Genomic DNA, 23,646 nt, shown 5'->3' with positions numbered 1-23,646 from the left:
GAACAGTTTGCTTTATGTTATCAACCATGTAATGAATGCATATATATATCTATATATATCTATATATAGATATATATAGATACATATATATATATACACACACATACTTTTTTTTAAGATAAAGATTTTGAAGCCAAGTACAGATCACAATATTTTCCTCCTTCAAAAGGAGTGGAAAATATTGTGTAATATCCAAACTAAAGTTGGATCTACTCAGGATGCTTGCTTTTAAATTTTCCACTGAATGGGGGGAGGGGAGAAGCATATTTATTGTTTGATGCAAAGGATACAGATTTGCTTATTTTTATATATGATTTCATATTATTTTATATGCCTTCTGGTAAACTATATCTTTGATGTCTAGCAAGAAAGTTTCACTTCTTTCCAGTCTTACATTTTAATGCTCCAGTGAGCTTGCATTACTTCTGACAATTTTCCCATGGACACTGATTGTATCTCATATATCTACAGTTTGAAGTGCTTAATAGATTCAAAATCAGCCTTGTATAGCAAGCTTTCTATGTCAAACTCAGTTAATTTATAAAGACAAGTATTATGAGAATGGAAAAGAAATTTCCATTAGGGAAACCTGTCAGTAGACAATAGAGTTTGAAAGTCATTAGGTACCATCATCTATTCAGATTTAGTAGTAGTAACTTTTTTTTAAATGTCTCCTACTGCTCCATCAGTCTGACTGGAAATCACAGCAGTTTCTGGTTACTGATGCCTGTTCATCTTCCTTTTACCTGATTAAAATCCTCTCTTTTCAATCTATAGTAAGAAGGACCTTGGTTTCAAATGTATTCAAATCATGATGTTCTTCTATCTTTGCATATTATTAAAAACACTTCCTGGTATTAGGATACAGCAATAATAAAATACACCTTGTTCCATATAATTTTTGTTTGATTATGTTTCCAAGTAGCTGAAGAATTACCCATTCAGTTAATTTTTTTTCTGTCCAGAAAACGCTGTTCTTATATATTCCATCTTCAAAATTCCGTGTGGTTCCAAAAAAGTATCTTTGTACTAAGTACATTGAAAGAGAAGCTACTTAAAGAATTCTAGGTTTGAACCAAATTCATTGCTCCCTTTCCCTCACAATCAAAATCACACACATTTGACTAATCTTTTGGAGACAAACCCCACAGCCTTTCCTTTTTTTTTTACAAATATGAATGCTTTGTTTTAATTGGAGCACATTAGTGCAAGCTGCTTAGTGCTTTTAATTTGTCTTGTCTTTGGTCACTGTGTATACTGTGGAGTCTGACCCTTCTTTGGGAGGAGAGACTTCTGAAAATTGTTGGAACACTCATGTAAGATGCTTGTCTCAAGAGGAAATATATTTATGGAATTAGGATTAAAGGAATGTCTGTGTTTGTAGATTGCATTCTAATACAAAGACAGTTTTGTTACTTTTAAATATATTGGCTTTGAAAGTGGAATCCTAATAACACAGTCCATGCAAAATTCTTAGCAGTTGCATCTAGACAGTTTTCCAAGTAAAGTAATTTAAGAGGTAGGTGGTGACATCCATATGAAACTCTGCAAGTTATATGGGATAAAGTCCACTTGGATATCAGTTTTTATATTAACTTCTACAAACAAAGAAATGTCCTTTAGCTCCAGATTTTCTGAACCAGAGGTCATGAAATACTGGAAGGATAAACCAGCTAGATTTTGTAAATATTTTCTCTGCTTTTGAGCTGTTCCTTAGGGTGTGCATTACTGATCACTATCAAAGTCAGGATACTTTGTATAGATAGATGTAGCTTTAATTCTATATTCTGAAGAATACTGTTTTAATAATATTTTGAATTATTTGGACTTTATGTATATATTAACTGTACCATGAAACTATTCCGTCTCTATGATGTAATGTAAATTGAAAATCCATTTCAGAGAAGGAGGAAAATTCAGCCAGATAAAAAACTAAAGCTCAAACAAGCCAAGAGTCTTTTCTCATTAGAAAACAAAATAAACTGAAACTTAGCACGCTCCCTATACTTAGGATATATAATAAATTACGTGGAAAAAACTCCAAGAACAAAAATGGTTACTCTTTAAAAGTGCCTCCTAAATAGGAATATCAGAGAATGGTTTGGGTTGGAAGGGACCTGGAAAATCATCTAGTTCCAATCCCTCTGCCATGGAGGGACACCTTGCACTAGACCAAGTTTCACAAAGCCCCTTTCAAACTGGCCTTGAGCACTTCCAGAGATGGGCAGCCTGGGTCAGTGCTTCACCACCCTCTCAGGAAAGAATTTCTTCTCAATATCTAACCTAACCCTACCCTCTTTCAGTTTAAAGATATAACTCTTTGTCCTATCAAATTCCAAATGTGGGATATGGATTTTTAAGGTATGTTATTACAATTTCCTATCTGGCATGCATACAGAAACCAGGAAAAAGGATCAATGGTTGCTAAGCAGACAAAAACAGAGCTAAACCTTATTTCTGAACTGTATGGTTCATCAGTACTAGTTATATCAATGTTGTTAGCTTGTTTCATACACGTTTATGAAGAGCAAGTGTATTGCTTATATATTTTTCTGTCTTTATGCTAACTTTTCTGTCACATCTTTCTTTACATAGCTCTGCATATAGTATATGGCTCGTATGCAACCATGCATGCAGCTGAAGTACAGTACAGCAAATGTTTAAGCACTTTCTCTGTCCTTGAGCTCAGTGGGACTAATTATCTGCTTATCTCTTTTTCTTATATTCATAGAAGTACTAGAGGTTTGAGTCCTTAAATTGTAAGCTCTGTGGTAAGGTTTTAGGCATGTTTACATCTACCATATCTGGGAACAAAACTCTAAAACAAAATAATAATAGTAAAAGCTTAAACTTTTGTTTTGTGTTGCTTCTATACAAAATATGGGCTCAATTTCTGAATTAGAGCACACCAAGATACCAATCACTATAGCTTATTTATATATTTAAAATCTAAAACGAGGTCGTAGAAGTGTAATTCATATTATTTGGTAATGAAAGTCAAAATTATGACATCAGCATCCCTTTCAAGCCAGCTAACTGATGCTGCAGCATGAGTCATCTCTTTTAACATCAAACTGCTTTTTTAAAAGAACTTTTAATGGTGATGAAAGGTTTGAGGGTGATATGTGTACAGATCTTACTCCATTCATGGAACATAGGGAGAAGCAGCAAAAGTTCAGGATTAACTCTATAAGCTAGAAAGGTAACTGCATTTTTTCGATGTCTTGAGCCTTGGCTGATACTGCTCATGAGCACAGTGGTTTGAGATGTTCAGTCTGCTCCCTGTAAGTGCACTGAACACGGTGGTGTATTGTATATAATTGTGTAAGGCACTGAATAGCTACAGAGTGAGAGCATTTAGTCAGCTGATACCTGATTTCATCTGTCACCAGGAACTTAGATGTGAAGTTCTTCATGTGGCCTGTGCTGACACCAACAGCAGAGCAGAGGTCCTGAGCTGCTCCCTTGCACTTGCTGCACAGCCATGGTGCTGTTGCCACCAGTGGTGATGCCCCGAGGGTGCCATGACAGAGTGACTGCATCAGCAACACCCACATGCTGTGGGATCAGACTGCCCTGGACGGTTCGATAAGGGCCTGTATCCTTTCATGCCGTTAAAAGTTAGATAATTGGGAATTGTCTTTTCAGAATACAATGCTTCCCTTCAAACCCACCGTTTTTCTATGCAGTAGCTCTATGGCAGCCTCTGGCTATGGCATAGCATTCTCTGCTTTACCAAGGGTTGCTGTGGTGGATGAGGACAGTTGCCCAGTGTAATTACAACGTATACTGGTCTTGAATTACTGTTTTGAGTTCAGAAATGGTGAAGGCAACTATTGGTACTCACCACTTGCAGAAAGTCTCTTCCTATGGTCAGTGTGATTTCCACTTGCCTATAAAATTAGTTAATTTGTGATTCCTGTGCATGACTGGACAATCAGGTCGTGTAGCTTGGTTGAACTGACACATCATCCAGGTCTTCCATCCCTCATGTTGCTGCGCAGCTGAGGTCCTCAAAGGTTCACTGCTGTAGAGTTTCATACTTTCTCTGTACAGGCAGGGGAGGAAGACTTAGGACTGATGTAGAGATTTTCATTCAGGCCCACCACAAGGGGCTTTGACTGTTCAGGATTATAACTCATTCAACAACTTCTTGTTCACAAGTTCAGGGATGGGGATGATTATCATTGATTATTTATGGGCTCTCTGATGTACTCTACCAAATAAGTATGTAACATCTGTGGTTTTCAGAGCTTGGGCATCTTCATTAGGGGCAAGGCAGCACTTTCTTCTTCAAAAGGACTGTGGTATTGTCAGCCTTATAGTAGATGTCTAATTACTGATAGCAGTGCTCATTGGATTCCTTCTCATCATCCTACTCTAATAAGTGTTGGTCAAACATGCCCTGAGCTCTTGCAGATAGAGGACAAATGTGCCTGCAGGTGCCTGGCTGTACCAAACAGACCACTGAGGGCGGTTTCCAGATGATCATGACAGCTAAAGTCACAACATAATACCACAGTTGTCAGGTATGCATTAATGGAAGCATAGTAATGCAGCCATAATTTGTCCATAACTTGGAAACTTTCAAGTTAGAATGGATGCTGCAGAACAAAGTTGTCCAGTTATCCTTAATGCAAATTAACATTTATTATGGGAACAGTGTGGATGTTCCAGGACAAAATAGCAGCCCAAATGCAGACCATTTGCTATCATATAGTGTAGTTACTAACAGCAATTTACCTATACTTACTGCTGAAAGTCGCAGTATTCTTGGAGATCCTGCCACAGATTCATCTGATTATCCATATAGCACTACTTAAGCCTGGAGGTTCATCAGGGAAATGACACTCTGTCCTTTTGAGCTATTCCCAGTACTATTTGGTCTAGGAGTTGAAGGAAGCAGTGGAACAATGAAAGCTAGTATCACTTCATCACAGATATGTGTGGAGGCAGAGGTGTTTGTTCTTGGCAGTTTGTAGAGGTACAATTCACTGGAAGTTCCCCACACATAGCCTACTGAGACACCCACATCTCAAGGACACTAACTTTGTGTAAACTCATGGTCTGGAATAATTTCTTTAGTGACCATTGCTGAGGAGAATTGCTTGGTGAGCAGTGGTAGGTGCAGTGACAGCACCTGCTGGCAGACATGTGAACACAAAAGGAATGGTGTAATCCTGGAGGTAGCCTGAAAGACCTGGCAGCAGGAGCATGGTTCTATTTAATGATGTGTAGGTAGCAGAAGATCACTTACCTGCTTACCTTCAGATGGAATTCCTTGGTAGGAATGAGCACCCCATCAGCCCTGTGACCATGCGTGACATGCCTGGGTGTAACCTAGGTGGTGAAATATGTTCTTATCGAAACAAGCACCTGTGGCTGCTGCCTTGCCAACAAAGCAATACAAGTCACTGTACTTTGTCCTATGGACTTCCCTTCTGAATAAGATTGGTAAGAAAATTTTCCCTCACTTTAGGAGTTTTTCTCCAGCCAATGCCCATCACCTTGGCTTCTATGTGCAGTGTTAGCTGGCCAGTGCTGCCACAGGGGCATGGGAGAGGCTGCCACTGGTGATCTGCAGCAAGGTCGCCCTGCTTTTTTGCACATTCTTGGTGGCAGAAGAGGCCAAGATAGAGAACTAGTATCTGGACTCAGCGCAAAAAATTGTGGAGCAAGTCTAAAGATCTATACCTCAGCATAGATTGGGAAACAATATTTAAATATCAGCCTCATGCCCTCATGGTTTTTTTTCAATTTCTTGAAGTTGAGTAAGTGTCTCTTGTCATCTTATATGAAAACAACCTTTGGTGGATCATTTGCAGTCTCTTCTCGCTACTGGTGAGTATTCCTGTCAGCAAAGTCCAAGGCATGAATGAAGCAGTTTTAAATCTGGATGAATTTCTTAGTCTCATCTTAGATCTATACTGTGTCTTGCCAAAGGTGCATGTAAATGAGGTGACTGCTCTATAACTTGTTGGTCATATGTATTTGCAAGGTGATGAGGCAGGAATGCAGGTGTTAGGATGTGACCCAAGGGGTTGGAAGGGTGTGTGAAGTCATGAGGGCTCATTTTTTGTAGGATAAAAAAGCCCAAACAACTGGGATCTTGCATGGGTTGTGCCCATGCAAGGGCAGGGCCTGATATGAACTATTCTCTAGTCTCTGCCCATATTTCTTCACCTTAGAAACAATTTTTGTCCCGGAGCAGAAATTGAGTGTAAAGTAATACCAGTGCAGTGGTGGCAGCAGCATACAGTGCTGTCTGAATTGGCTGCTTTGAAACTGGTAATTGCTTTCTGTTATTTGTTCTTAGTATACTGGGAAAAAATAGATGTTGTGAATCTATTTTTGCAAATAAACAAGATTGCATCAAAGACACATTGATTCTATCATCAATTTCTCATCCTGACATAATCTGCAGGATCTCAAATATAGGCTGGCTACTTAAAGCAGCAGACAGAACACTAATGGAAGCTAATTTAAATTTCTATTTGCAGTCCTCATCTAAAGGTGCATAAACTTCAAACACAAATACCCTATATTTCAAATGTAAAGTTAAATAATAATTTGCTGGATTAACTACAATTTGAAAATACACAACACACTCCTCTTTCAGAATGATACACAAAGATCCTCTGTGCTTTGAAATGATTCATAGCAGATGGAGAAAAAAAAGATCATTAATTGATTCTTCAAATAAAAGATCACAAGTGTAACTGAGACCCTGTTGGAAAGTCAAATGGTCTAAATTTTCAGAGAAGCTTGTGCTTTTCACAGAAGTCTGCTGGCAGAATTTCAAATCAGCTTGATGATTAAACAGCAGGTCATTTAAAGTGTGTTTACATTAACAAGCCTCTGTAACCATTTTCATACTAGGGCAAGGCATAGTACACAAAGCCTTTGTTAGATTATAATTAGTTTAGATTACTTTCCATTATGTGCTGGTAAAGGCAGCCCATGGGCTGGCTCATGTTTCAGGTAACCCTGCTGTTCCTGTTCGTGCAGCAGTAGCTTTGGGTAAGGTATCTGCGTGACAATATCTAAAAAACCCTGCCCAGCAGTTTTAAGTAGTGACCCTTGCACTTTTTTGGCCCATGATCCCGTACATGCCACCACCCATTGTTATTATCAAACTTTATACTGAAAATAGGACAAAAGTGATATAAGCAATGCAAGGTTGTATTTCGTAAGAGTCTTTGGGCTCCTTGCAAGCGAGTCTCTAGATTATGCTGCATTAAACCATATTCTTATTAGTCTATCAGTGCCACTGAAGAAACAGACCTGTAATTCGTAACAGCAGAAATTGGTGTTAATTACTTTGCAGTGTTCAAGCCTGTTTATTACCTTTACCCACTTTTTACAGGCTGTGTATTCTCATGAGTTCCATCCTTGAAACCACAGAAATGCTATTTTTTTACTTCTGTTTCATAAATTCACTTGGTATGTGTAAAGGCAAAGTAGTCACACTGGCACTTCTGAAGAATGTTTTAATCCTTTGTGTTATTACATAATTTCTTGATTTGTTTTTATCTGGTGTAGTTTAGCACAGCAGTATGGACCCACCCACTGCATCTCAAAGTGTAATCTCTCTGACACTTAAATGACATTTTTCCATTTTCTTGGGTAATGAATAATTTACAATGTGGGCCTGTAAAGAATCTGTGTTCGTATTTAAATATCCGCAAAATTTACAGATTCACTTTTTCATTTTGAAAGCTCTAAGGTAATATAAAATGTTTCACTTACTGCTCTTCCTTCTTTTTCCATAAAGAGCTTATGTTCTGCAGATTGTACAAATACTTCATAAACTGTAGCTTGTAAGATATATAACTTTATAAGGTTGGTTGGTAGTCCCATTGTCAGAGATTAAGAAGGAAATAATTAGAAAAACTATGCTTAAGCCAAGCCTGTCTGTAATATTAAAAGGGATATATAGATACAGATATATATTCACCTGTGAGTATAGGTGGGGTGAGGAGTCTAAATCTTACAAGTCTGGGAAAACATTTGTGAATTTATTGTGTATTTTGATTTCTGATGTTAGTCTATTTTGTCTCACACTAGGAACAGAGAAAGCTCATTTAAGATTAAAAGCTGAGAGGTTAAGGTACAACTGAGAGACACATCAAGTATGTAAATTAAAAAGAGCTAGTGAGAGGAGAGAAGGCATCCAAACTCGTCAGAGGATGCAGTCAGACAAACCAAGGAAGCAAGGGCTACAAAGGTCAGCCCAGCGTGGAGTTATGGAGATAGGGATCTGAGCTCAGGGAGGAAAAGATGCAGAGATAAAGACATACTGTAGACAAAGAGGAAGAAAATAAGAAATAGCCTGGAAGATGCAAAAAGGCTACTCTGTCCATGATGCAATTCATCTGAAATGCAGGGCAACCTCTTTATTAAATCTTGTCTGGAACTACATTTTTCTTGCTTCATGTCTTCCTCTCAACATGCTTTTTTCCATATATGTGTTGTGGAGTTTGGGGGAGATAGAGCATGTGCTTTACAATCAGTTACAAAGATGAGGCTTAGAACCAGTCCCATTCCAGTCACCTCAGCAAAGATCAGCCCAGCATTGCACTCAGTCACCTGTACTCAACTAGTGCTCTGAGAACAGCATGCAGAAGTGGTTAATGACTTAGAGCTTCATGTGGCAACCAGGGATGCTGGTAATAAAGAAAAAATATTCACCCTTCAAATCTCGCTTTCTTGACAATTGTTATTGTCTTGGTAATGAGATGTTTTGAAAATCATCTAGGCCAAATTAATCAGATAGTGTGTATCTGCTTAATTCCACTGAAGTGGTGCTGCTGAATGAAGATGTCAACCAACAGTTTTATGTTACTTATTAAATCCCGACCCAAGATCCATTTAGAACTTTTACCAAAATTGTGCTGTACTTTTACCAATCTGTATTTCCTGACTACCCCTTTGTTTCAAAAAGAGGGGTTTTTTCCTTGAATATTTACATGTATCTTTATAATTTAATGTCATTTCAATACAATATTGTTTCTGAAAAGTTGATTCATTATTCCCAACTACTGGTCTGGCATAACCTAAACTGTCATCACTGCCTGATGACACAATTCCCTACATCATTTTCATATCTTTCCAGCTTTGAAGTTTCATCATCCTTGTCAAGATCTGGAACTGTAGCTCAGGATATGGTAGTGCCCACAAATCAGTAGTGGGTAAGTACCCATCTTAATTTAAGTTCAGTATGTAAAACTCAAGATACACACGAAATACACTGAACCGTCATGAAAACTCTGAAAAGCAAAGTATTTATTGTGCTTTTAATGCGGAAACAGATGTTTAAGAATATATTCATCAAGAATGAACTTGAGGCTTCAGTGCTGTGAAGCTTTGCTATATTGGTTGTTGGTGTTGAAAGTCAGGGAGACTGATGTGAGCAGCATGGCTTAGAACAAGGTCTTGTTTCAGGCTGGGTACTTTAAGTATGAAATCTGTCATTATGCAGCCAGTCAATGACCTGATTTTCAAATGCAGTTTACACAGGATTCTATCTGGTCTGCTTTAGATGTTCATTCCATTAAAGACAACACACTGGAAAGCCAAATCTTAGGAGCTCTTTGTGGGGACACCACATAGGATTCCTTCAGGCACAACAGCCATCTTATAAACTCTGTCAGCCTCTTCACTTAAGGCCTTTTAAAAACCCTGCATGTTGTCTTTACTTGTGTCATGATCCAATATACCCCCATGAGGTAACTGATACTATCATTATCTGAAACTGTCTCAGAACAAAGTAAAGGAATTAAGAAACCTCTGCCAAGGCACACAGATCCTGCTAACTGATTAACCACTGTCTCAAACTGTTTACTGAGAGTGCTTCTTGAGGCCCATATGAAGTCACTATGTACACTTCATTAAACATCCCAATGTGAAAAAATGGATTTAATTAAGATCCTAATTACCTCCATGCTTTCCCCCAGTCATTCCAAACATGCCATGGCCATGATAGCTTCAAGGATTTTTCAAGAAGTTCTAGAGATGGTTGGGGAATCTAAACCTGATTATGCCTCCTAGCTTAGAGAAATAGCATATTGCATTTCCAGCTATTTATGGGGAAGTCTTATAGCAAAAGCTGGGTTTTACTGTGAGCATCTCACTGGTTTCATTGACTTTCCTAAACAACAGCACAATCTATTATGGATATCGTATAGCAAATATAGTGAACTAAAGCTAAAACTCAGAACATTAATCAAATTGAATTTTTCCTGTTACTGTATAAAATCACCACAGGAAGGTGAGTCTTGTCACACTGCACTTACACAAAGTTAATGTTTAAATGATTCACCTTCTAACCAGTCATCATCAATAGTATATGTTTATTCACTAGGAGCAACAGGCCCAAATGCTTCTGTATAGTATCTACAGCTGACATTTCAGCATTGCGGATATTCATAGTCTTGTAGCTTGTTAACCACTTGCTGTCATATGAACCAAAACCTTTTGGGGGCTAAATGTTTACTGATAAAATCTCATAGGTACATTCATTTCTGCTGCTGTGCACACGGTTTATGAGAGGACAGTCAGGCTTTGCCAACATCAGAACAGGGCATTTGTGACAAAATACCTAGCTAAAGACAGCTTTTGTTCCAGACTCGTTTTCTGAACTTCAGACTGTCTTTCAAGTCCAAGTAAAGTAGTAGTTCATCAGTAGCAGGCCATCAATCCTACAGATGATTTAGATGGTTTTAAAGATCCTCAGAAACAAAGAAAAATTATCTGAAAGAATCTAATGACCACATCTGGAATGTTTTATTAGGATCATTGTATTTAGTTTGAAATCTCTTTAATTAATCATTCCAGACTAGTGTTAGAAATTCTTTTTACAGTAAGAATAGTGTATCTTAAATTGATACTTATAGGCCTGAATTAGTGCTCAGCAACATCTCTATGTCCAACTTCTTCTTATCTTAAAAGTGTGTGTTTGGAATTGTTCATGTTTTCGTAAGGAAGACTACTTTTGTACAGAATACATAGTAATAATGTAAAAGCAGCAAAGGAGAGCTAGAAAATAGTAAGCTGGGGTTTAGAAAGAAGACTGTTTTCTTTTGGTTGACAAAAGAAATTAAGAATATGTGCAAAGTTTACTCTAAATTTCAGTGCACCCAACTTAACCTTCCAGAGCTCTGCAAAATCTGGGAAACGTTTTGGACAGACTAGCATAAAAGTATCATGTCAGTCAAAACATATCACTGTTCTTCAAATTAATTACAGAATAACCGCTGAGAGAAACAAATTTTCACACTATTCTACTCCAAAAATTTCCACTCCAATTGTGAGAGTGAAACTTTGTACTATCACAGTTGCAGAACAAAAACTATGGATCTTTAACAGAAAAGTTAACTTTTGCTAGAAGGTGTAACATCTCATTATCCATTAATTTAGTACAATCTTTTAAAAAGAGCAGCACAGTTTCTCTCATATCTATTACTTCTTTTGAAATGGCATCAAGAATGGCTTGTTTTGAATTAAAGAAAAACTTGGAGGTTGGTAATTTAATTAATTGGAGGATAGTTCAGTTTCTTTACCTAAAAATGGCCAAGGTTAAAATCATATGCAGACAAGTTATTATTTTAGCCAGACTTAATTTTTTCCTAATAATGATGTAATAAACCCTTTTTAGTTATTAGTAGTTCAGGTTGAGAGAAAACCTATATGTGAACTTTGTCTGGATTGCAGAAAAATGACATTTTAAATCTTCAAAAAAAGTAAAAAGAGGCAGACATTGATTGCAATTAGGAAACTTACTCCAGATTGTGTGACAAGTGACTTAAACATCTCTATGTGTGCTTTCCCACTGGAAGAATAGCCACAGGAGTATTCACTTTTGCATAATTAATATTTGAAAACCATAATACAAGTGAAATGTATTACAGTGACATTTTCTGAATATAGTTCTCTCTTTACCACAAGGTTGCCTTGCTAATTGTCTAAAAGTATTTTAATCAGAGAAGTAATATTATAGATTATACCTTGCTAGGTTAATCCAGTTGTGCTTTGGTAATTTTAAAGTACCCCCAACGATGACTTTTGGAAAAATAAATACTCTTGAAAATTATTATGTATCAGGGAGAAAATAAATGTTTCTTACATTATAGGGCAGCAAAATCTTGTGTTTTATGCCAGATGTTAAAGTGCATGTTTCCAGCTCATTTATTGAAAGATTCACTTTACATATAGTCATGGAATGTCAGTGAAGTAACCCTTTGAATCTGATCTCCCTTTTGAGTTACAACTTAGAATTTCTTTGATGGAACATGAGGAGGAAATGTAAGCTAAGCTCTCCAGAAAATCAGAATTTAACATGGGGGAAAAAAAGACACTTTGTGTTTAAAATTATAATTATCTTTCTGTTAAGGATGAAGAGATGCTTTTGACAGGAGGCTTGAAATCTCTCCTTCCTCATGTGCTAAGAAGAATAATTCGGTGCAACAGACTCAGTATTAGTAATACTTCTGGAATGGCAGAAGGTGAGTAAACCTAACAGCTCTCTGTGCAAAGTGATTCCATTTTAGATTCATAACTGTGTTTTATTGTTTGTAAAGGATTGAAGAAATATCAAAAGCACCAAAGTAAAATAGAAGAAAATGTTATGTTTTTGGATGTTTTTGAAATCACATTGTAAGCACCTGATTCTCTTTTTCTAAATCATAAAGATATATCAGAGAAAATACACCATCCTACCTGAGTAATGTACATGGACTTTGTTTTCAGTGTTTGCAGTGCATCTCTTAGCTTCCAATTGTCATTGAGAAATGATGGATGCAGAAAAGATTTGAAAAGTCTTTAACCAAATTTGGGTTTCCTTGCATGTTATTATCACATTTGTAAGATGACCTACTACATTCTTCACAGACACCTTGCTTTACTTAGCACATCAAATATGCTTTGGGGAAGAATTAGAGACATGTAGTTAGTTACAGGAGTGGTTTTCTGCTTCATTTGTTACAGAAGGTGAAGAATACTGTGTCAGCAAGACTGGGGAGAGGAAAAAATTAGTTTTATACTCAGCTAACTGAATGCATTTTGGAAGATCAGTTTCTGTCTTCTCTCTCAAAGCTGGACTTTTACAGAAGTAGAAAAGCCTGTCATTGTTGTGATCAGCTTTAAAAAGCAATGTAAACAAAAATACCATAGCAAATAGCTGATCAACAAAACTGTGTGTACAATAGTAGCATTACTATTAAAAATGCTAAAGGTTCTTTTTTAGAACTGTAGCCAGTCTTGAAATTGTGGTTTTCTTTTCTATCTGTTCCTAAGTTGAAAAATACTAATGAAAGACATTTTATAATGTTAATAATTTACAGTTTGCCCTAGCTGAATTTTTAAGTGAATTTATTGCTGCAGTAAATGTCTTAGTTCTAACATTTTTAGTAGTACTGTTGACATATAAAACAACTTAATGAACAGTTTCATTATCATTGTAACAAATTGTCTTATGTTGTTATTCAGTTTTTTCTTACTGTCCTCATTGTCATTCACCATAGAAGTTAAAAGCTTTTTCTGAATTTCTCTGAACTGGGACACGAGTGTGTTGAATTAATGCCTGGGTTTGTCAGCACATCCAGCTCCACTACCATTGCTTGTGAATGCATTCATAATGATGGCTCCATAATGCAAGTGAATCCATCAGGAGATTTGGGTTTCATGTATACAGAAAGTAAGGACAGCTATTAGGAGGAGCAATAAAGTTCTCAAAGTGTTAGAATGAAGCTTCCTTTGTTTATCAAGTATTTGTCTGAAGATAGAGCAGATCATCTGTAACTAGTGTGTGAAATTCAGTGTTGTCAGTTAAATGTCCTGACTAAGCCCATAATTTTAAGAACTCATTAATATAACTAGCAAAGCAGAAAGTGCCTGTGGATTTCTCATGGATGAAAGGAAATGAAATTGAGGGGTAACCAAATTTAGTGTTTTTTTCAGTGGTAAATGGAGCATGTTTATTTAGCAAAAATATTTTTCTGTATTTAGCAAGAATCTTTCTGTATTTAGTAACTTTTGCTAGTAATAAAATGAATTTTTGTGCTGACTACTCCCAAGAGAGCAGTTTGTGGACAAATTCAGTATGCAAATGCATGCTTACCTCAGCCTTTGCTTTGCATTTTTCCATCAGGAATAGAATTCTCTTTGGATTTCTTTGTTAGCTTTGGTCAAGAGTAAGATTTGGCTCATTTTGTACAGCCTTTGAAGGCAGCTCATTGATTTCAACTAAATTATTGCCTTTTGGATGACAGACTACTGCAGTATTTAAAAAAGTGAGTGCTTCTGTGCAGCCTCCTACTCGCCTGCCTGGTATCAGACAGTAATGACTCTTCAAGAGAGTATCTATCAGTATAGAATTTAGGGACTGTTAATTGCTAGGTTTATACGCTTCAGACCAGTTGTACTCCAGATTTCCCCCCATTATTTGAACAGTTGATATTTCCATGCAGAAAAGTTTAAATGGCATTGGTATTAACTACTACTGTTAAGAAAATAAATTTTTGTTAAATAAATGAATGGGACCTTTCTTCAGTGGTAGTCATTGCAAAAATGTTAATGTCTTTAGAAGCTATTTCATAGTAGTAGTGAACACCCTTTTAAATCAAAGCTGTTTCCAAGTGAAGAAAGTGTAGCAGTTCTGTTTGTTTTAGTTGTTCGGGGGTTTTTTAATTAGAAATTAAATTAGAATTTTAATTAGAAATTACTGATATTCAGTGCTCAGTCAAGAGTTTATTCCTCAGCTCTAATCATATCTGTTTAATTGCAGCCCACATTAAAATTCCCTAGCCAAGAAATTTTAAAAAATGTGCTATGAACATCAAGATACCAGAATTTACTCTCAGATTGATTATTATCTTGGTGTGGTGAAAAATAATTGTGAAAGTGTGGTATGTGATACCCTTTCTTTGGCTCTGAGTTAACGTTTGCAAATAGAGCGTTTTCCTACAGAAGACTAATGTCCCCAGTTAGACCAGAAATTATGTTTATATATAAATTAATAGAAATATTTATTAATTATGGTGTCTTCATATTCTGCTACTACCCATGTCTGCCAATTGTTTTAGCCGTGAATGACTTCACATATAGTGGGCCTAGCTATGATTTTTAAAACATTTCAAGAAGTTTGATCTAATTACAGAGTTCTGAATCAAAATTTCCTTCAGGTAATTTTTATAAATAATCTAAAGAAATTAATACAGAAAATTTATTGTTTCACAAACAAAAAGCTGAATTAATAACCAGCCATTCCTACTTTCCACAATTTAAGGCTATAAACAGGCCAATATTGTGATTTTGCACAAGTCCCTGGCTGATGACTTTGAGAAGTTCTGCCATGCAAACGATGGACCCCTGCCACTGCTGTACAGAAGTCAACCGGGTGACTGGAAATGTCCCTCCCTGAGTAGTGATTCTGATATCAGGTAACTACAAACCAACTCTGCTGGCCAGTATTCTCAAGTGAATGCTGGTGGTGATTAGGAGGATTTGAGGAAAAAGCCTGGTTACACTGTTGAATATTTTGAGCAATGTTCTTTACTTGGAGTTATACCTTTGAGTGAAAACCAAAAATAACAACCTGATTATCGTGTTCATGAGCCACACGTACCAGTCTTTCTCTAATCCAAAGATGAAATTCTGTGTGATTTTTAAATATTTTGCAGTCCAAGCCTACAGAATTCAATAATAGGGTTGTATATTTGCTTATATATTTGTTTCTATTTGTTTTGTTTACTAGAAACGTGGCCATGGTGTCCACACGATACTTGTAGAGTTTCTGAAATTTGAAAGATATACTCCTCTGGTAAACACTAAGAACAAGGTTTAAACCAGCTTCCTAATTTTTGAAAGCCTGAGACAAGACAGACATATGGGGCCTTTACCTATAAAATGTAAAATCTCAAACTCTAACATTCTGTCTGCCAGCTTGGTTTTGTGCAGAATAAGATGTTCTGGGGGTTTTGCCTATGTTTGTTTCGTTATTAGTCAGAAAGAACAAAATGGATAAAGCAGGTTGTATCTTGTGGTTTCACATTGGGCTTATGTCAATTCAACCAATTCACCTTGTTTTCAAAAAAATGTGACAAAGATTTGATAACTTTTTTTTTCACTAGAACTGACTGCCTTCAGTACAGAAAATATGAGTATGGAGCTTGTACTGGATCACTGAAAAGCCTTAAGGAATATTCTGAGCAACTCAAGGACATGGTGACTTTTTATTTAGGCTGCAGCTTCTCTTTTGAAAAAGCAGTCCAAAAAGCTGGCATTCCTATCAGAAACGTTGAGCAAAAGTGTAATGTAAGCATGTACAAAGTAAGTATATGCACACACACACACAGTCTTTGTTGTAATTTTGCCTGTGAGTTTTGCCCACATTCACATTAGGTGCATATACCTATTGTTCAAATCAGAACTTTATTTCTCTGCCTACACAGTGAGTTAAGGTATGTGCTAGCACTAGGCATGTGAAAATACAGGGTAAAATATTCCCAGCCTATTCTCAGCCTCAATTCAGTGTAAAGCCAATCTCCTTTTTTATTCATTTTTCATGACAAAGCTTTCCCTGTTGCCTGTGGCAGCCATTTCATTTGGATTCTGTTCTGGCTTGCCTTCTCTCTGTTTCACCCAATGATCCATGCACTGTTCTGACCATGTCTTTACATGTGTCCTGTTCTCCATACCAGCTCCTGCTTGCAGTTGGAATATTCATTTTATAAACCATGATAATAGCAGTTTCTTCCGCATGACAGCCACATTCTGGATTTTTCCTGTGACAGTAGAGCCTTTAAACTGCATGCTTACTACAAACCCAGGCCTCTGGGCCAGAAGATGTTCCCAAAGACTTGAGGTGTCTACCACAGCATAGAAAATTATGACTGTGCTCAGAAAGTTTGTGGTGGACATTTTAATGGTAACAAAAGTCCTAGACTAATTCTGACCCCAGTAAATAAAGCCCTTAGTACTAAAAACGTTGAAGTACACATCTGCATGCCTTTTTCATTTAGTTCATACTGTGCTACTGGAGAAAGGTGGTTGTTGTTTTCAGTGTTATCATTACACAATCTACACTACGCTCCTGGTCAGAAAGGAAGTGCAAATGTATCTTATACGTGAGTCCTTCTACCAAGCTTAAAGAAAAAACAACAACTATGTATCTGCTTCTAGCATTTCAGAATTAGGAAAATTTTATCGTTTATAGCACATTAATGCTGTGAAGAGCTGCACAGTGCGTTTCTTCAGTGACAGGTGTGATTATTATTATCATTATAAAGGCTTTAAATGAACATTTTCTAGACAGCTCTAGCACTCTGGATGTCTTGTTTATGTTCAACTGCTACTCAGATATCTGACATTTTTTCCTGAAAAGCTGACCTGCTTTATTTCTAAATGGAAAGGTGCTTCAGCCTCACAGTTGGTGAGGATGATGAATTCCATAGAGCCTTTGTAGAGGCATGAAAGGTTTGTATGTATGGAGCTGTCATGCAGCTTCTGTACAAGTGGGTACTGACATCAGCGGTTGCTGACCCTGGCGTGTTATAGGGCACTGTAAGTCAAGTACAGAGGGTAGATTCAGTCTAAGTAGATTTGTAGCTGTGCCATAGTTTTCTATTAGCTTTTTCATTTTCTGTAGAGGGAACATGCCATTGATTTCTGACAATATTCAACATACACTGAGTCATCTTGCTGTGTGCACTGGAACAAGGAATGGGTTAAGTTGAAAATTTTAGTGATCTGTGTGATGGAGTTAAATTATGGAATCTTAAAGGAAAAAAACAGGATCCCAAGAATTTTCTTCAAATGGATTTAAAATGAATGTTAGAATGCAGCCTTTCTAAACTCACGTACAGCACCAAGATTTCGATTTATTTATTCTAACATTTTAGAAGTATTATTCAATATTCCTGCTAACCCTGGATTCTTTTGAACTGCCAGACATCTGTGCCGTGCTACAGCATTTCTATGTTTCACTGCAACTTAGTAGTCTCAATGAGACCTATTCCTGAAAGCAAGTTGGGAGCAGCTGTGCTAGCAACATCTGAATTAAAAGAAGCCCATGGAGCACCAATTCACATAGGTGATCCTGGTCAGTGCTTTTCATTTTTCATTCTGCACCTACCTGACTGTGTATACAGGTGAAGGGGGAAGGCATGGGAAGTGGTAAGACTGAAATACCCACACTATTAAATCTGTTTTAATCCTTTCTAATGGTCACAAAGCTTAATTTAAAAGGAAAAAGAAAGAAGAAAGAAAGAAAAAGAAAAAATAAGATTTTGAGTGAGCTGAACACACAGATTTCTTAGATAAAAGATAAAAGATAGTTGTTGGATGTAGATAATCTGGCAGGGGTGGTTTTGGTAAAAAGTGTAATCACATTCTTTTGAAATGTGTGCAGTTTCATTTATATGTGAATACTTTCTTGCTGTCAGAGATTCCAGTGACAGGATAGCAATGACTGACAGCATGGGGAAAAGCATTTTGTGTCTTAGTGGTTGAATGTGAAAGTAAATACTGCATTATTTTTGAAAATACTGAAATAGCATACAGTAAGCACAACACTTAAGACAAAATGAATAGAAACATGATTTTTTAAAAATCTAGTTTGAACAAAAAAAAAAAAGAGGCTGTTCAAAAAAGAACAAAACCAAACAAACACTTGTAACATGAAGATAGATTGCAATAATTCCCCCCTACTGTTAGAAGTTTGGTAGTCAGGCTACATGCAGAAGAATCACATTGCAGGGCATGGAAGGAGATGTCACTGGTTAACACAACACTCCAGTAATGTAATTGAGTAACATATCTGAGTACTTAAGACTGAAAAACTAGTAATAAGTCATTACAAAGTAGTAAATTATCATGTATACAGATTATATAAGTTAATTTCAGAAAAGAGAGTGGTATATTAAAGCATCTGAAGAATTTAAAACCAAGGGAAGATAGCAAGTGCTTAGAATTACCCAGATTATTACAAGTAGGTGTTAGAATAAAGCAAAAGACAATTTAGTGAAAGGCAGCTAAGAATGAGATGTATTTACCTAAGACAGAGAGGAAAAGAGAAATTGATCATTTCTCTAGCTAAAGAATGTAGGAAGTTAATGCGGTAGAAAATGTGTTCTAGAAAGAACTCCTTTTGCACAGCAATCATTTATTCTTGTTTGCCAGTGCTATGAATAGGATTCTTCTGTTGATCCAGAAGATTTATATTATCTTGGAAACTCAGCATAGATGCCTAACTTGCATTTTGTTGCAGAAATAAGGTAAATACATTTTTACTGGTGCTATCAAGTACAAGAAAAGGGAAATCAAGTCAGTTCAGACTCTGAGGATATGCACTCAAAGGTAAACTAAATATTCCACTTTAGGGGGACTTGACACTCTTGAACTCTTAACTCTGTGTTATTGAATGGTGTTTGGGGTCCACCCCTCCAGCTTTGCAGTATTACTGCTCATAATTTCATTTTTTGATCAATTCCAGGTCTGCTGGGAATACAAGATCTTTCTAAACCAGACTATGGAGATCCAGTTCACCTTCACCCTGGTGATATTCCAGTGTTTTGGGCCTGTGGAGTAACAGGAGTAGAAGCAATTATCAACTGCAGTATGTGCTGCACAGTGATTCTTTTAAAATTATCTCTCAATCTCTTTTCTCTCTCTCTGTTTTATTTTATTAAAAGGAAGACTGAATTGGCTGATTAGCAGGCTTGATTTTAGGTAAGATAAAAAACACCCCAAACAATAAAAAAAGCCTTTGGCAGGAGAGTTTTCCTTGTGAAATACAGGTCTGCTTTAAAGAAAATTTCACCACTTTTGTGTATTTTTAACGTTTAAATCTACCGCTCTGGCAACATCAAAACATCTTTTTAAGCATTATAAGAAAACCAAGAAATTTAAAGGCATTAAGTTTTAAGCTTCTTCCTTTTAAAATATTATTTTGTACTACATTGAAGTAAAGCAGTAGTAAAGGAAAAAGAAAAAAGGGGGAAAAAAAGAGAAGCCAGAAATCTTTCCAAAATGTTGTCAAGAGCAAGCAAATTGATTGACATGGAAAAGGGTTCACATGGAGAATATCAAGCTTTTAGTTTTCTCCAAAATTAAGTAAATGTGACACACTTTACATAGATGAAACTTTTTGTTCTGCACTGTGTTTCTGTACTGTGTACAGTCATTTATGCAGGCATGAGCACAAAAGACAAGACAATGCAACAAAACCATAGTAACAGTATTATATACTTCTCTAAGTCACTGTGTGGAAGGAAATACTGTATTTTCATTCTCAGTGAAAGAGAAGCTTAATAATCACAGGCAATATATTTGGGACAGCCCTGGGAGGTCATCTGCTTTGTCCTTCTCTCCTTGCAAGATCCTTGTGGTTTCTTACAGATGTTTATCTGAACTTCTTTCAACATGTGCTCCAATATGTTCAGCTCTAAGAGGAGACTTCTTTCTCTTTCTTACATACAATCTCTTTTCTCCAGTTCCAAATCCATTATGAAAATCCTACTCTTTCCTGAATTCTTTAGCAGACTTACTCATCTTCCTCATGCATCCTTGTTGTAGGGAAAAAGAGGAAAAATTTGCCAATGTCTCTCCAATCTCTTGCACAAGTGGCTGTCTATCCTGCCCCTGCCTGGAACAGACTTTCACTTGTGTTTATTTCTCCATTTTCTGTATTAAACTCAGTTGTCATTAGTGCATTCCAGGAAAAATTTGGACAGTTTTTATTTTGCTGTGCTACTTTCTCAACTAGGAAGTTTAAAATCTGCCATACCACCAGTAACCATACTTTAGATGAATCTGCTAGCTTGTCACAAAAAACTGTCTGCTCACAGGGTTTGGTGAGGTATCATAAACCTCAACAACCATGTTCCCCAGGTGCTTTAAAATGTTAGCCATAGAGTCCCAACAGATGTAGCTCAAACCAAGCACATATGTACTTAGTAAAGAAATACCTTCTCCATTTTCACCCTTCTAACAGAGAAAGTTTTGCTTGTTTAAGCATACCAGTTGTGATTTATGTAACAACATACCGATTTTGCCAAATCAAGTATTACCTAGATTCAGACTTCTGGAGTCAGTATAAAGACAGGAAATGTTTTCAGCTTAGGGAGCTACTATGCTGTCAGGTCTAAAGAAGCTTATTTTTCTCCAGGGTTTTAGAGGCTACTTGTATTTCCTTTGCTAACACTTACTGATCCCCTTTTGTTATTACTCCTTGCCAGTTTAAATTGTCATGGTTTAACCCCAGCCAACAGGATCAGGGAGAGAACTGGAAGGGTAAAAACTGGAGAACTCATGAATTGAGATAAAGACAGTTTCATAGGGAAAGCAAAAGCCATGGATGCAAACAGAGCAAAGCAAGGAATTAATTCACTGCCTCCCATGGACAGGCAGGTGTTCAGCCATGTCCAAAAGAGCACAGCCCCATCACGTGTAATGGTGACTTGGGAAGACAAATGCCATCACAACAGACGTTTTGGGAGGGTACCAGAGTTCTATTCTTCAGTTGGCTCAAGTTTAGACTAAAGAGGACATTATGGAATAAACTGAGCTCAAGTACCCACATGAGCTTTTTAAAAGCAAAACCATTTTCAGATGTATGTATTTCTTTCTCAAAGTGTATTAATTGCTCCAATGTAACTTAAAATACTACCTGTTTCTGTAAGTGTCATCAGGCAGGGGCTCTGTTGTTATATTAAGTGGCTTTTTGAAATTTTATCATCCCTATAATTTGTTACATTGCAATAATAACATTTAACTGACATTTTTTCATTCCTTTTAGGAGCTCCATTAGCTTTTACTCATTCTCCTGGCTGCATGTTCATTACCGACGTAAAGAATGACAACGTTAGATCCTCGGGAGGAGTCCCACAGGTCCACTGCATCTCTCGAGATCCTCTGCATTTCAGTATTGTGTCAGAAGCAGCAGCCCAAAAGATAAAGGCTCTAGAGACCCTAATTGGAATAGATCCAGGTATAAACAAAAACTGTCTCCCTTTAATGGGGTAGATATCCTGCCTTTTTAGACATTTTAAATTCAAGAACACAGTAATAATCTAAAGGTGATTTTAAGAATTTTTTATGGAATACAGTGAGTTTATATAACTAGGTCTTATATTTTCTATTACTGTAGTTAATATCAGAGTCTGGCCAAAACCACTCATTGTGGATAAAGGAATATCTGATCTTGATGACTGTGTGCTCCCAAAGTACACAGAAGCAGACTGGAGAGTCCACAGGGAATAAGAACTGTTACCGAGTAAATCTGAAATTGGAATGCGAAGTACAGGGCACCTCAGCTTGCTGGTAACAGCTACATGGGTATTCACTATGGAGTAAATAGCACATTTCTTTACATATATTCATGACTACTGTCGTCCTACCAGAAAATCCTAGTAGTTGCATGTGTTTTTCAAACACCACTCTCTGAATTATATTAATTTCTGCTGACATATCCATCACTGAGGTGTTGTATGATGGACCAAAGTGACCAGGTCACCACAGAAGGCTGAGTAGTGGGGCTGTACATGCAAGGAAGAGAGGGAGGTAAAGGCAAACTGTGCAACCATTCCTAAAATACACACTGAGTTAGTCCCCTCTGGCTGCTGTAAAGTCTGAGCTCAGTGTGCCATAAATTTTCTGAAATCCTCTGTAGGCAGTAGTGGAAAACAGCTTACACCCAGCACTCCCAAGCTCCGGGTTTGGGCTGTGTGCATACATTTGGGTCTGTTTATTTTTACTCACAAGGCCTCTCCTTTCCCACTCTCTGGCGCTGGCTTGGCATGATGCCATGCTCTGCAGAAATGCAGGACCTAACTTAAGAGTTAGCTCATTTTATTGCTAAAGGAAAGTACAGTGCTTTGTCTCAGTTAATATACCCCACTTCTCTGAGACTTGTATTCTGCTTATGTTAACTTTAAATTTTCTGAACTTTTTTCTCTGTCCATTATCTGTGTATTGCCTCTGTTATTTGGGTGGAACGGGGGAGAAATTCCAAAGTGGAAATTGAGGACAAAAAGAGGTAAATGTGGGGGTGAGGGGAGTGAGAAGGATGAAGATACAAGGAGATTGGAAAACAGCAGTGAAGACTTGCCTCTATAAGACCGTCATGCTGGTACTCATGGTTTTCTTGAGTGATAGAAAATCGAAAGAACTGAGCTGTGAACTTTTTTCCAAGTGACAGGGAAGGAACATGGGATAGGAAGTGTTTGAGCAATGAAAGCCCTACACAGATAATAGTGTAAATACTGACCCATGAGAAGAGACTTCTGTAAATATTTACCTATTTCTCAAGGTCTGATAACATGGTTCTCTGATACATGAAGTGTTACAAGAACTTCTAGTAGTCACCTGGATACCAGTGTATTAATTGTGTTTATCATGTCCCCAGGTAACTTACAATGTCTCTGAAACCTCAGTTCTGAGGTTAGTCATTTCATTAAGGGAAATTTTTTGGGAATTAGCTCTTCCTGGGGGGGATGGTGTTGAATAGAGATAAAAGATCAGTTTACACATCTGAAGTCTGCTTCAGAACTTCTGTAAGGTCTGGGGTGCTTGAATTGCAGTCTAGCTTCAGTAGCTAAACATGGTCTAACAGGACTGTCAGAGGAAAACAGGGGGCCAAAGGAAAGGAAA

The 23,646-nt window shown here is 37.1% G+C and overlaps 1 protein-coding gene across 5 annotated transcripts in view; it reads left to right on the top strand.

Annotated features, from left to right (window-relative positions):
- Nucleotides 1-23,646, top strand: part of DGLUCY (D-glutamate cyclase) — a 47,840-nt gene that overhangs the window by 10,141 nt on the left and 14,053 nt on the right. For 3 of the 5 annotated variants that reach the window (XM_033062950.2, XM_033062951.2, XM_033062949.2), the window contains exons 2-8: nucleotides 9,116-9,191; nucleotides 12,392-12,503; nucleotides 15,284-15,437; nucleotides 16,128-16,326; nucleotides 17,947-18,097; nucleotides 19,490-19,612; nucleotides 21,794-21,985. In XM_033062950.2, coding sequence (XP_032918841.1) covers nucleotides 12,401-12,503; nucleotides 15,284-15,437; nucleotides 16,128-16,326; nucleotides 17,947-18,097; nucleotides 19,490-19,612; nucleotides 21,794-21,985 — 922 coding nt within the window. In that variant the 5' untranslated portion in view covers nucleotides 9,116-9,191; nucleotides 12,392-12,400. The remainder of the gene's footprint in view (nucleotides 1-9,115; nucleotides 9,192-12,391; nucleotides 12,504-15,283; nucleotides 15,438-16,127; nucleotides 16,327-17,946; nucleotides 18,098-19,489; nucleotides 19,613-21,793; nucleotides 21,986-23,646) is intronic. The other 2 variants (XM_033062948.2, XM_033062952.2) reach the window with 1 other exon arrangement.

This window comes from Catharus ustulatus, chromosome 6 (assembly GCF_009819885.2).
Source record: "Catharus ustulatus isolate bCatUst1 chromosome 6, bCatUst1.pri.v2, whole genome shotgun sequence".
In the NCBI taxonomy this organism is placed as follows: Eukaryota; Metazoa; Chordata; class Aves; order Passeriformes; family Turdidae; genus Catharus; species Catharus ustulatus.
The sequence above is the reverse complement of the archived record's forward strand: the minus strand, read 5'-3'. Positions and strand labels throughout refer to the sequence as shown.